The sequence below is a fragment of the Anolis sagrei genome, chromosome 12 (genome assembly GCF_037176765.1).
Source record: "Anolis sagrei isolate rAnoSag1 chromosome 12, rAnoSag1.mat, whole genome shotgun sequence".
NCBI classification, from domain to species: domain Eukaryota; kingdom Metazoa; phylum Chordata; class Lepidosauria; order Squamata; family Dactyloidae; genus Anolis; species Anolis sagrei.
In genome coordinates, this window is record NC_090032.1 from 21845110 (window position 1) to 21857290 (window position 12181).

At 40.1% G+C, this 12181-nt stretch overlaps 1 protein-coding gene across 2 annotated transcripts in view; it reads left to right on the forward strand.

Moving 5' to 3' along the window:
• Window positions 1-9217, forward strand: part of USF1 (upstream transcription factor 1) — a 17967-nt gene extending 8750 nt beyond the window's left edge. For both annotated transcript variants that reach the window (XM_067472574.1, XM_067472575.1), the window contains exons 6-11: window positions 628-829; window positions 2307-2394; window positions 4191-4249; window positions 4366-4460; window positions 7905-8033; window positions 8120-9217. In XM_067472574.1, coding sequence (XP_067328675.1) covers window positions 628-829; window positions 2307-2394; window positions 4191-4249; window positions 4366-4460; window positions 7905-8033; window positions 8120-8206 — 660 coding nt within the window. In that variant the 3' untranslated portion in view covers window positions 8207-9217. The remainder of the gene's footprint in view (window positions 1-627; window positions 830-2306; window positions 2395-4190; window positions 4250-4365; window positions 4461-7904; window positions 8034-8119) is intronic.
• The last annotated feature ends 2964 nt before the right edge of the window (window positions 9218-12181 follow it).

Sequence of the window (12181 nt, forward strand, 5' to 3'; positions counted from 1 at the left end):
CAGTGTTTATGTTTATTTATTTACAGTATTTATATTTATTTACTTACAGTATTTATGTTTATTTACAGTATTTATATTTATTTACAGTATTTATATTTATTTACAGTATTTATATTTATTTATTTACAGTGTTTATGTTTATTTAGTTACAGTATTTATATTTATTTACAGTATTTATATTTATTTACAGTATTTATATTTATTTACTTACAGTTTTATGTTTATTTAATTATGGTGTTTATATTTATTTATTTATTTATTTATTTACAGTATTTATATTTATTTAAAATAATAATAATAATAATAATAATAATAATAATAATAATAATAATAATAAAATTCCCATCATCCTCATCGTCAGACAACAATTTCCTACTTGACAGATGCAACTGTCTTTCGAGCTGCATGGGTCAACAGCAAGCTAGACTATGAATGGTTGGGAGCTCACTCTGACCCGAGCTGGCTTTGAACTCATGGTCAGTAGTGATTTAGTACAACTGGCTACTAACTAGTTGCGCCACAACTCGGTCCTTGTACTCCGCTTTTTCTCTCCACCAGGAGATTCAATGTGTTGTTGTTGTTGTTGTTGTTGTGATGGTGTTGATTTACCCCCGTCTTGCGTGTCAGGCGGTCATCCAGGGGGCCTTCACGAGTGAGGATGCGGTGGAGACAGAGGCGGCGGCCACAGAGACGCACTACACGTACTACCCCGCCACAGCCGTGTCCGACTCGGGCGCCTCTTCCGGGACCGGGAATGCCACCGCCACGGCCGTGGTCACCGCCCAGAACTCGGACGCCTTGCTGGGCCAGGCCACCCCCACCGGCACCGGTCAGTCCCCTTCCTGCCCTCGTCCCTTCTCCCATTGCTTCCTTCCTTTCGTTTTTTCCCCCTTTCCTATTTTCTTTCTTTTTTATTTTTCCTTCCTTTCTTTTCCCCCACCTTTCTTTCCCTTTCCCCCTTCCCTCCCTTCCTTTTCTCCCTCTTTCCCTTCTTCTTTTCCTCTTCCATTGCTTCCTTCCTTTCTCTTTTTTCCTTTCCATTTTTCTTCCTTTTCTTCCTTTCTTCTTTCCCTTTTCCTCCCTCCCTCCCTCACTCCTTCTTTTCCTTTTCTTTCCTCTCTCCCTCCTTCCTTCCTTCCTTCTTTCCTTCCTTCTTTTTTCATATTTTATATTATATTATTATTATTATTTATATTATATGTTATTGTTATTTATATTATTATTAATAATATTATATATTATTATTATTAATAATAATAATATATTATTATTATTTATATTTTACATTATATTATTATTTATATTATATATTATTATTATTAATAATATTATATATTATTATTTATATTTTATTATTATTATATATTATTATTATTTATATTATATATTATTATTTATATTTTATTATTATATATTATTATTATTTATATTATATATTATTATTTATATTTTACATTATATTCTTATTATTATTTATATTATATATTATTATTATTTATATTTCATATATTATTATTATTTATATTATATATATTATTATTTATATTTTATATTTTATTATTATTATATATTATTATTTATATTATATATTATTATTTATATTATATATATTATTATTTATATTTTATGTTTTATTATTATTAGATATTATTATTATTATTTATATTTTACATTATATTCTTATTATTTATATTATATATATTATTATTTATATTTTATAAAACGAAACGAATTTTGACGATTAAGGATTGGTAATTACAGACGACGAATTTGGATTGTGATTCCAGTTACGAGATGCATTTGGATCGTTATTGGTGGCCCAATAATTCTGTATTTTATATGTGTTTTTATGTTTTTAAATTGAATATTGTTGTTTTAGATGTTGTAAACCGCAATGAGTCGCCGACTTAGGCTGAGATATTAGCGGTATACAAGTGTAATAATAATAATAATAATAATAATAATATATATTATTATTTATATTTTACATTATATTATTATTTATATTTTATATTTTATTACTATTATATATTATTATTATTTATATTATATATTATTATTATTTATATTATATATTATTATTAATTATACTAATTATTATTATATATTATTATTTATAATTGATTTTATATATTATTATTATTTGTATTTTATATTATATTATTAGCAGAGTGCAGGATTTGCCTTCCTTTCTGCATCAGCGAATACTACTACTAAGAATAATAATAATAATAATAATAATAACAATAATTAATAATAATAATAATATTCTGTTTAAGACTGATGTTTTCTCCTCTCCTTTCCAGGCCAGTTTTTTGTCATGATGTCTCCGCAGGAGATCCTGCAGAGCGGGACGCAGCGCTCCATCGCTCCCAGGACCCACCCCTATTCGCCGTGAGTCCGCTCTTATCCACACGGCTCTTGTTTACATATTTCAAAACCCAGCCTTCTCTTATAAACACATCCCAAAGGACATCTAGTCCAGCCTCCTCCCTATATTCTATTCTATTCTATTCTATTCTATTCTATTCTATTCTATTCTATTATATTATATTATATTATATTATTAGCTGTAGTTGCTGTGGCCAACCTTCCCTCCCTCTTTCTCTCCTTTCTTTCTCTCCTTTCCCTCCCTCTTTCCTTCCTTCCCTCTTTTTCTTTCCCTTCTTCTTTCTTCCTTCCCTACCTGTTTCTTTTCTCGCTTCCTTTGCTCTTTGGTTCCATCCTTCCTTGTCTCTTTCCTTCCTTCTTTCCCTCCCTCTTTTTCTCTTTTGTTCCTTCTCTCCTTCCTTCCCTCTTTAACTTTTTTATTTCCTCTCTCCTTCCTTCTTTCTCTACCCTTCTCCTTTCACTTCTTCTTTCCCTCCTTCTCTCCTTCCTTCCTACTCTACCCTTTTTTCTTTCCTTCTTTATGTCCTTCTTCTTTCCCTCCTTTTCTCCTTTCTTCCTTCTCTACCCTTCTTTTTTCCTTCCTCCTTTCCCTTCTTCCTCCTTCTCTCACTCCTTCCTTCTCTACCTTTCTTTCCCTCCTTCCCTCCTTTATTCTCTCATTCCTTCTCTCATTCCTTCCTTCTCTACCCTTCTTTCCTTCTTTCTCTCCTTCTCTCCTTCTTTCCCTCCTTCTTTCCTTCTTTCTCTCCCTCCTTCTCTCCTTCCTTCTCTACCCTTCTTTCTCTCCTTTCACTTCTTCTTTCCCTCCTTCTCTCCTTCCTTCCTTCCTTCCTTCCTTCCTTATCTACCCCTCCTTCTTTCCTTCCTTCTCTCCTTCTTTCCTTCTCTAACCTTCTTTCTTTCCTTCCTTCTCTACTTCCCTCTTTCTCTCCCTCCTTCTCTCCATCCTTCCTTCTCTACCCTTCTTTTTTTCCTTCCTTCTCTCCTTCTTTCCCTCCTTCTCTCCCTCCTTCCTTCTCTACCTTTCTTTCACTCCTTCCCTCCTTCATCCCTCCTTCTCTCTCTCCTTCCCTCCTTTCCCTCCTTCTCTCCCTCCTTTTCTCCTTCCCTCCTTCTTTCCCTTCTTCTCTCCCTCCTTCTCTCCCTCCTTCCTTCTCTACCTTTCTTTCACTCCTTCCCTCCTTCTCTCCCTCCTTCTCTCCTTTCCCTCCTTTCCCTCCTTCTCTCCCTCCTTTTCTCCTTCCCTCCTTCTCTCCCTCCTTCTCTCCTTCCCTCCTTTCCCTCCTTTCCCTCCTTCTCTCCCTCCTTTTCTCCTTCCCTCCTTCTTTCCCTTCTTCTCTCCCTCCTTCTCTTCTCTCCCTCTTTCTCTCCATCCTTCCTTCTCTACTCTTCTTATCTCCCTCCTTCTCTCCTTCCTTTCTTCTCTACCTTTCCTTTCCTTCTTTCCCTCCTTCTCTCCCTCTTTCTATCCCTCCTTCTCTCCGTCCTTCCTTCTCTACCCTTCCTTTCTTTCTTCCTTCTCTCCTTCCCTCCTTCTTTCCCTCCTTCTCTCCCTTCTCTACCTTTCTTTCTCTCCCACCTTCTTTCCCTTCTTCTTTCCCTTCTTCTCTCCTTCCTTCCTTCTCTACTCTTCCTTCCTCCTTTTTGTGTATGTTTTGTGTGTATATATGTATGTTTGTGTGTATATATATATATGTGTGTGTGTGTGTGTGTGTGGTTTTGTGCCTGCGTTGTAATGTATTTTTTTAATTTGGGGCTTTTTAAGAGGAATGCTAAACACTGGTTCTTCCTGTCTTCAGAAAATCGGAAGCCCCGCGGACGACTCGGGATGAGAAGCGGAGGGCCCAACACAATGAAGGTCAGGCAGAATGCGCTGACATGCAAATTTTGCGCCAATGGGGAGAGAAGGGAACACTGGGGTGCCTGTGGTGGAGGGAACACAGGAAATGTAGGATGGGCGTGCCTGTCTTGCAGTGGAGCGCCGTCGCCGGGACAAGATCAACAACTGGATCGTGCAGCTGTCCAAGATCATCCCCGACTGCTCGATGGAGAACACCAAGTCTGGGCAGGTGAGAGGACACCATCCGATCCCTCCCGACAGATGGACGCCCGGCCTCTGCTTCACAGCCTCCAGAGGAGATGCTGTCATCCTCATTTATTATTATTATTATTATTATTATTATTATTATTATTATATTGTCAGAGAGTTGGAAGGGACAATCCAATCCCTCCCAACAGATGGCCATCCAACCACCAGAGGAGATGCCATTATTATTATTATTATTATTATTATTATTATTATTGTGTCATTTATTATTATTATTATTATTATAGTGTCAGAGAGTTGGAAGGGACAATCCAATCCCTCCCAACAGATGGCCATCCAACCACCAGAGGAGATGCCATTATTGTTATTGTTATTATTATTATTATTATTATTGTGTCATTTATTATTATTATTATTATTATTATTATTACTATTATTATAGTGTCCGAAAGTTGGAAGCGACAATCCAATCCCTCTCAACAGATGGCCATCCAACCACCAGAGGAGATGCCATTATTGTTATTGTTATTATTATTATTATTATTATTATTGTGTCATTTATTATTATTATTATTATTATTATCATTATTATAGTGTCCGAGAGTTGGAAGGGACAATCCAATCCCTCCCAACAGATGGCCATCCAACCACCAGAGGAGATGCCATTATTGTTATTGTTATTATTATTATTATTATTATTATTATTATTATTGTGTCATTTATTATTATTATTATAGTGTCCGAGAGTTGGAAGGGACAATCCAATCCCTCCCAACAGATGGCCATCCAACCACCAGAGGAGATGCCATTATTATTATTATTATTATTATTATTATTATTATTATTATTGTGTCAATTATTATTATTATTATTATTATTGTGTCAATTATTATTATTATTATTATTATTATTATTATTATTATTATCATTATTATAGTGTCCGAGAGTTGGAAGGGGCAATCCAATCCCTCCCAACAGATGGCCATCCAACCACCAGAGGAGATGCCATTATTGTTATTGTTATTATTATTATTATTATTATTATTATTATTATTGTGTCATTTATTATTATTATTATAGTGTCCGAGAGTTGGAAGGGACAATCCAATCCCTCCCAACAGATGGCCATCCAACCACCAGAGGAGATGCCATTATTATTATTATTATTATTATTATTATTGTGTCAATTATTATTATTATTATTATTATTATTATTATCATTATTATAGTGTCCGAGAGTTGGAAGGGGCAATCCAATCCCTCCCAACAGATGGCCATCCAACCACCAGAGGAGATGCCATTATTATTATTATTATTATTATTATTGTGTCATTTATTATTATTATTATTATTATTATTATTATTATTATCATTATTATAGTGTCCGAGAGTTGGAAGGGACAATCCAATCCCTCCCAACAGATGGCCATCCAGCCACCTGAGATGCCATTATTATTATTATTATTATTATTATTATTATTATTATTATTATGTCTATTATTATTATTATTATTATTATTATTATTATAGTGTCCGAGAGTTGGAAGGGACAATCCAATCCCTCTCAACAGATGGCCATCCAGCCACCAGAGGATATTCCATCATTATTATTACTATTACTATTATTATTACTGTTATTATTAGAGAGTTGGAAATTACCCAAGGGCCATCAAGTCTGACTCTTTTCTGCCAGGAAGGAAGACACAATCTAATCCCCCCTGACAGATGGACATGTAGCCTCCAGGGGAAATGCCATAATCATTATCATCATCATTAAGAAACATTATTATTATGGTTACTATTGTTGTTGTTGTTGAGTCGTAGTTGGAAAGGGAACACAAAGGGCCATCCAGCCCAACCCCCTTCTGGAAGGCATTATTATTATTATAATAATAATTATTATTGAATCAGAAGAAGGAACCCAAGGGCCACTCAGTCTGACATTATTATTATTATTATTATTATTATTATTATTATTATTATTATTATTGAATCAGAAAATCAGAAGGAACCCAAGGGCCACTCAGTTTGACATTATTATTATTATTATTATTATTATTATTATTATTATTACTACTACTACTACTACTACTAGTACTAGTACTATGTTATTGAGTCAGAGTGTTGGAAGGGACCCCCAAAGGCCATCCAGTCCAACCCCCTTCTGGAAGGCATTATTGTTGTTGTTGTTATTATTATTATTATTGAATCAGAAAAACAGAATGAACCCAAAAGCCACCCAGTCTGACATTATTGTTATTGTTATTATTACTATTATTATTATTATTATTGAATCAAAAAATCAGAAGGAACCCAAGGGCCATCCAGTCTGACATTATTGTTATTGTTATTATTATTATTATGTTATGGAGTCAGAGTGTTGGAAGGGCCCCCCAAAGGCCATCCAGTCCAACCCTACTCATCGTTTGACCCTTTGGTGCCTCTCCTTCCTTCCTCCCTTGTGCAGAGCATTATTATTATTATTATTATTATTATTATTATTATTATTATTATTATTGAATCAGAAGGAACCCAAGGGCCACTCAGTCTGACATTATTATTATTATTATTATTATTATTATTATTATTATTATTATAAAATCGGAAAATCGGAAGGAACCCAAGTGCCATCCAGTCTGACATTATTATTGTTGTTGTTGTTGTGTTACTGAGTCAGAGTGTTGGAAGGGACCCCCAAAGGCCATCCAGCCCAAACCACTTCTGGAAGGCATTATTATTATTATTATTATTATTATTATTATTATTGAATCAAAAAATCAAATATTATTGTTGTTATGTTATTGAGTCAGAGTGTTGGAAGGGACCCCCAAAGGCCATCCAGCCCAAACCACTTCTGGAAGGCATTATTATTATTATTATTATTATTATTATTATTATTATTGAATCAAAAAATCAAATATTATTGTCGTTATGTTATTGAGTCAGAGTGTTGGAAGGGACCCCCAAAGGCCATCCAGTCCAACCTCCTTCTGGAAGGCATTGTTGTTGTTGTTGTTGTTATGTTATTGAATTAGAGTGTTGGAAGGGACCCCCAAAGGCCACCCAGCCCAACCCCTCTTCTGGAAGGCATTATTATTATTATTATTATTATTATTATTATTATTATTATTTAATCGGAAAATCAGAAGGAACCCAAGGGCCATCAAGTTTGACATTATTGTTGTTGTTGTAATGTTATTGAATCAGAGTGTTGGAAGGGACTCCCAAAGGCCATCCAGTCCAACCCCCTTCTGGAAGGCATTATTATTATTATTATTATTATTATTATTATTATTATTATATCAGAAAATCAGAAGGAACCCAAGGGCCAGACAGCCTGACATCATCATTATTGTTGTTGTTGTTATGTTACGGAGTCAGTGTTGGAAGGGCCCCCCAAAGGCCATCCAGTCCAACCCCACTCATGGTTTGACCCTTTGGTGCCTCTCCTCCCTCCCTCCCGCAGAGCAAGGGGGGCATCCTTTCCAAGGCCTGCGACTACATCCAGGAGCTGCGCCAGGGCAACGTCCGCCTCTCCGAGGAGCTGCAGAGCCTGGAGCAGCTCCACGTCGACAACGAGGTCTTGCGGCAGCAGGTGAGGACCCCGCCCGGCGACGTGTTGGGGACCCCACCTCCGCCAGCGTGCTAATCCTTGTCCCGACTCCTCCGCTTCTCCCGCAGGTGGAAGACCTCAAGAACAAGAACCTGATCCTGCGAGCGCAGCTGCGCCAACACGGCGTGGAGGTCATCATCAAGGACTCGCACTGACCGGACGATCCGTCGCTTGGCATTTTGGATTAATCGGCGCAGAAGGACGACAACGACACCGAGGTCGGTCCCAACCCAGCGCCACCTTGGTTGTATATAGGACCTTATGAAAAAACCCGCAGTCCCGTGGGATGGGAATATGGCCGTCGCTGTGGACATTCGGCCCGCTTTCCGGCCTCCGGCTTTGCCTACGGAAGGACCCTCATCTCTCTCTCTCTCTGGCACGCATGCGGAATCACGGTCGCCATATTGCACGCCCCTATAGATGCCCCCCCCCCCGAACCCGCCTCCCTGGAGAACAAGACCTTCCCTCTTTCTTTTTATTTCCTGTATTATTATTATTATTATTAATTAATTAATAAGATTAATACTGTTTTGTGTTCTGCTGAAGAGAACGGGACGCTGTGTTTTGGTGGACGGAGCCCAGGAACCCGAGTGCCAAGGACCCCAAATAGTCGAGGAACCCGAGTGCCAAGGCACACAAATAGTCGAGGAACCCGAGTGCCAAGGCACCCAAATAGTCGAGGAACCCGAGTGCCAAGGCACCCAACTAGTCGAGGAACCCGAGTGCCAAGGCACCCAAATAGTCGAGGAACCCAAGTGCCAAGGCACCCAAATAGTCGAGGAACCTGAGTGCCAAGGCACACAAATAGTCGAGGAACCCGAGTACTAAGGCACCCAAATAGTCGAGGAACCCGAGTACCAAGGCACCCAAATAGTCGAGGAACCCAAGTGCCAAGACACCCAAATAGTCGAGGAACCCGAGTGCCAAGGCCACCAAATAATCGAGGAACCCGAGTGCTAAGGGCCACCAAATAGTTGAGGAACCCGAGTGCCAAGGCACCCAAATAGTCGAGGAACCCGAGTGCCAAGGCCACCAAATAGTCGAGGAACCCGAGTGCCAAGCCCCCCCCCCCCCCCCAAATAGCACCGCGTTCCTTCACTCCTTCCTTTCTGCTTTTCCTCTCCTGTCTTTTTAAGAAAAAAGAAGAATAAACCTGGGAAATATAACCGGGGAAATAATTGTGTTCTCTTCTGGAAGGTTCATTCCGCGGCTACCAAATGCCTGGATGTGGCCAGTAATCACATTATTATTGCACTACTAGCCGTACCCGCCACGTGTTGCTGTGGCCAACCTTCCCTCCATCTTTCTCTTCTTTCTTTCTCTCCTTCCCTCTTTTCTTCCTTCCCTCCCTTTTTTTCTTTCCTTCCTTTCTTCCTTCTTTCCTTCTCCATCTTTCCTTCCTTCCTTCCTTCCTTCCTTCCTTCCTTCCTTCCTTCCTTCACTTTTTTCCTTCCTTCCTTCACTTTTTTCTTTCCTTCTCTAATTCCTTCCTTCTCTCTCTTTCCTTCCTTCTTTCCTTCCTTCCTTCTCTTTTCTTCTTTCTTCTCTCCTTCCTTCCTCCTCTCTCTCTTTCCTTCTTTCCTTCCCCCTCTCTTTCCTTCCTTCCTTGTCTTTTATTCTTTCCTTCTCTCTCTTTCCTTCCTTCCCTTTTTTCTTTCCTTCCCTTCTCTCCTCCCTCCATCTCTTTCCTTTCTTCCTTCCTTCCTTAATTCCTTCTCTTTTCTTCTTTCCTTCTCTCCTTCCTTCCTTCCCTTTTCTTCTCTCCTTCCCTCCTTTCCGTCTCTCCTCCCTCCCTTCCTTCCCTCCTTCCCTCTTTCCTTCCTTCCTTATCTTTTCTTCTTTTCTTCTCTCTCTTTCCGTTCTTTCCTTTTCTTCTTCCCTTCTTCCCTTCTCTCCTCCCTCCCTCCCTTCCTTCCCTCTCTTTCTTTCCTTCCTTCCTTCCTTCCTTCCTTCCTTCCTTCCTTCCTTCCTTCCCTTTTCTTCTCTCTCTTTCCTTCCTTCCTGCCCTTTTCTTCTTTCCTTCTCTCTCTTTCCTTCCTTTTCCTCTTTCCTTCCCTTCTTTCCTTCTCTCCTCCCTCCCTCCCTCCCTCCCTCCCTTCCTTCCTTCCCTCCCTTTTCTTCTTTCCTTCTCTTTTCTTCCCTTTTTTCTTTCCTTCTCTCCTTCCTTCCTTCCTTCCTTCCTTCCTTCCTTCCTTCCCTTTTCTTCTTTATTTCCCTTCTTTCCTTCTCTCCTCCTTCCCTCCCTCCCTTCCTTCTCCTTCCTTCCTTCATTCCTTCCTTCCTTCTCTTTTCTTCTTTCCTTCTCTCCTTCCTTGCTTCCTTCTTTCTCTTTCCTTCCTTCCTTCTCTTTTTTCTTTCCCTTCCTCTTTCTCCCCTTTCTTCTTTCCTTCCCAGTTCCCTTCCTTCCCTTTTTTTCTTTCCTTCTCTTCTTCTTCCCTTCCTTCCCCCCACCTTTTCTTCCCCTTCCCCTTTCTCCCCTTCCTTCCTTCTCTATCTATTCTTGGACTTCAACTCCCAGCACTCCTCCTGATCGATCGATCTACCTACCTATCTATCTCTCGCCAATCTATCCATCTGGAGGACTTCTGGGAGTTGTAGTCCAGGAAGAGGAAATGGGGGGACGCTCTCAAAGAGACCCAAGGAGAAGGAAGCTTGCATCTTGGAAGCAGTGCATTTGGATCCTCCTCCTCTGGTCTAGGGGATGCTGGGAGATGTAGTCCAAAAGAGAGCGTGGATATGCTCTTGTGTGTTTTGTTTGCCGGAGGAGTCGTTTTTGCGCATGCGCTGTAGCGTCTTTTTGTTTTTGGGGTTTTTTTTAAGCCCCTTCCGCTGAGTTTTCCAGTGTTTTTCTGAGTAATGGTCACTCGTTGGCCTGAGAGGGGTCTTGTGTCCAAATTTGGGGTCCATTCGTCCAGTGGTTTTGGAGTTACGGCAATCCCACAAACAAACATTACATTTTTATTTATATGGATGATTATGATTATTATTTATGGTATTTATTATTATTTATCAGAGGCTGGATGTCCATCTGTCGGGAGGGATCGGGTGGTGCCTTCACGTTGGACCAAATGACCCTGTTGGTGTCTCCCAATTGGGATTCTACGACACAGAGGCCGGATGTCCATCTGTCGGGAGGGATCAGGTGGTGCCTTCCTGTTGAACCAAATGACCCTGTTGGTGTCTCCCAACTGGGATTCTGTGATGCAGAGGCCGGATGTCCATCTGTCAGGAGGGGTCGGGTGGTGCCTTTCCATTCGCCAGAATGACCCTGGGGATCTCTCCCAACTCGGGAATGATATGGGATTATTCATTGATTATGATATTATTATGATTAATATTTATTGAATTTATTATTATTTATTGTTTATCAGAGGTTGGATGACCACCTGTTGGGAGGGATCGGGTGGTGCCTTCAGGTTGGACCAAATGAGCTTGAGGGTGTCTCCCAATTGGGATTCTACGATGCAGAGGCCGGATGTCCATCTGTCGGGAGGGATCGGGTGGTGCCTTTCCGTTCGCCAGAATGACCCTGGGGCTCTCCCCCAACTCGAGAATGATATGGGATTATTTATTGATTAGGACATTATTATGATTATTATTTATTGAATTTATTATTATTATTTATCGTTTATCAGAGGCCGGATGCCCATCTGTCGGGAGGGATCGGGTGGTGCCTTCACGTTGGACCAAATGACCCTGTTGGTGTCTCCCAATTGGGATTCTGTGATGCATTGGCCGGATGTCCATCTGTCGGGAGGGATCAGGTGGTGCCTTTCCGTTCGCCAGAATGACCCTGTTGGTGTCTTCCAATTGGGATTCTATGACGCAGAAGCTGGATGTCCATCTGTTGGGAGGGATCGGGTGGTGCCTTCCTGTTGGACCAAATGACCCTGTTGATGTCTCCCAATTGGGATTCTATGACGCAGAGGCCGGATGTCCATCTGTCGGGAGGGATCGGGTGGTGCCTTCCTGTTGAACCAAATGACCCTGTTGGTGTCTCCCAATTGGGATTCTATGACGCAGAGGCCGGGTGTCCATCTGTCGGGAGGGATCGGGTGGTGCCTTTCCGTTCGCCAGAATGACCCTGGGACTCTCTCCCAACTCGAGAATGATATGGGATTATTCATTGA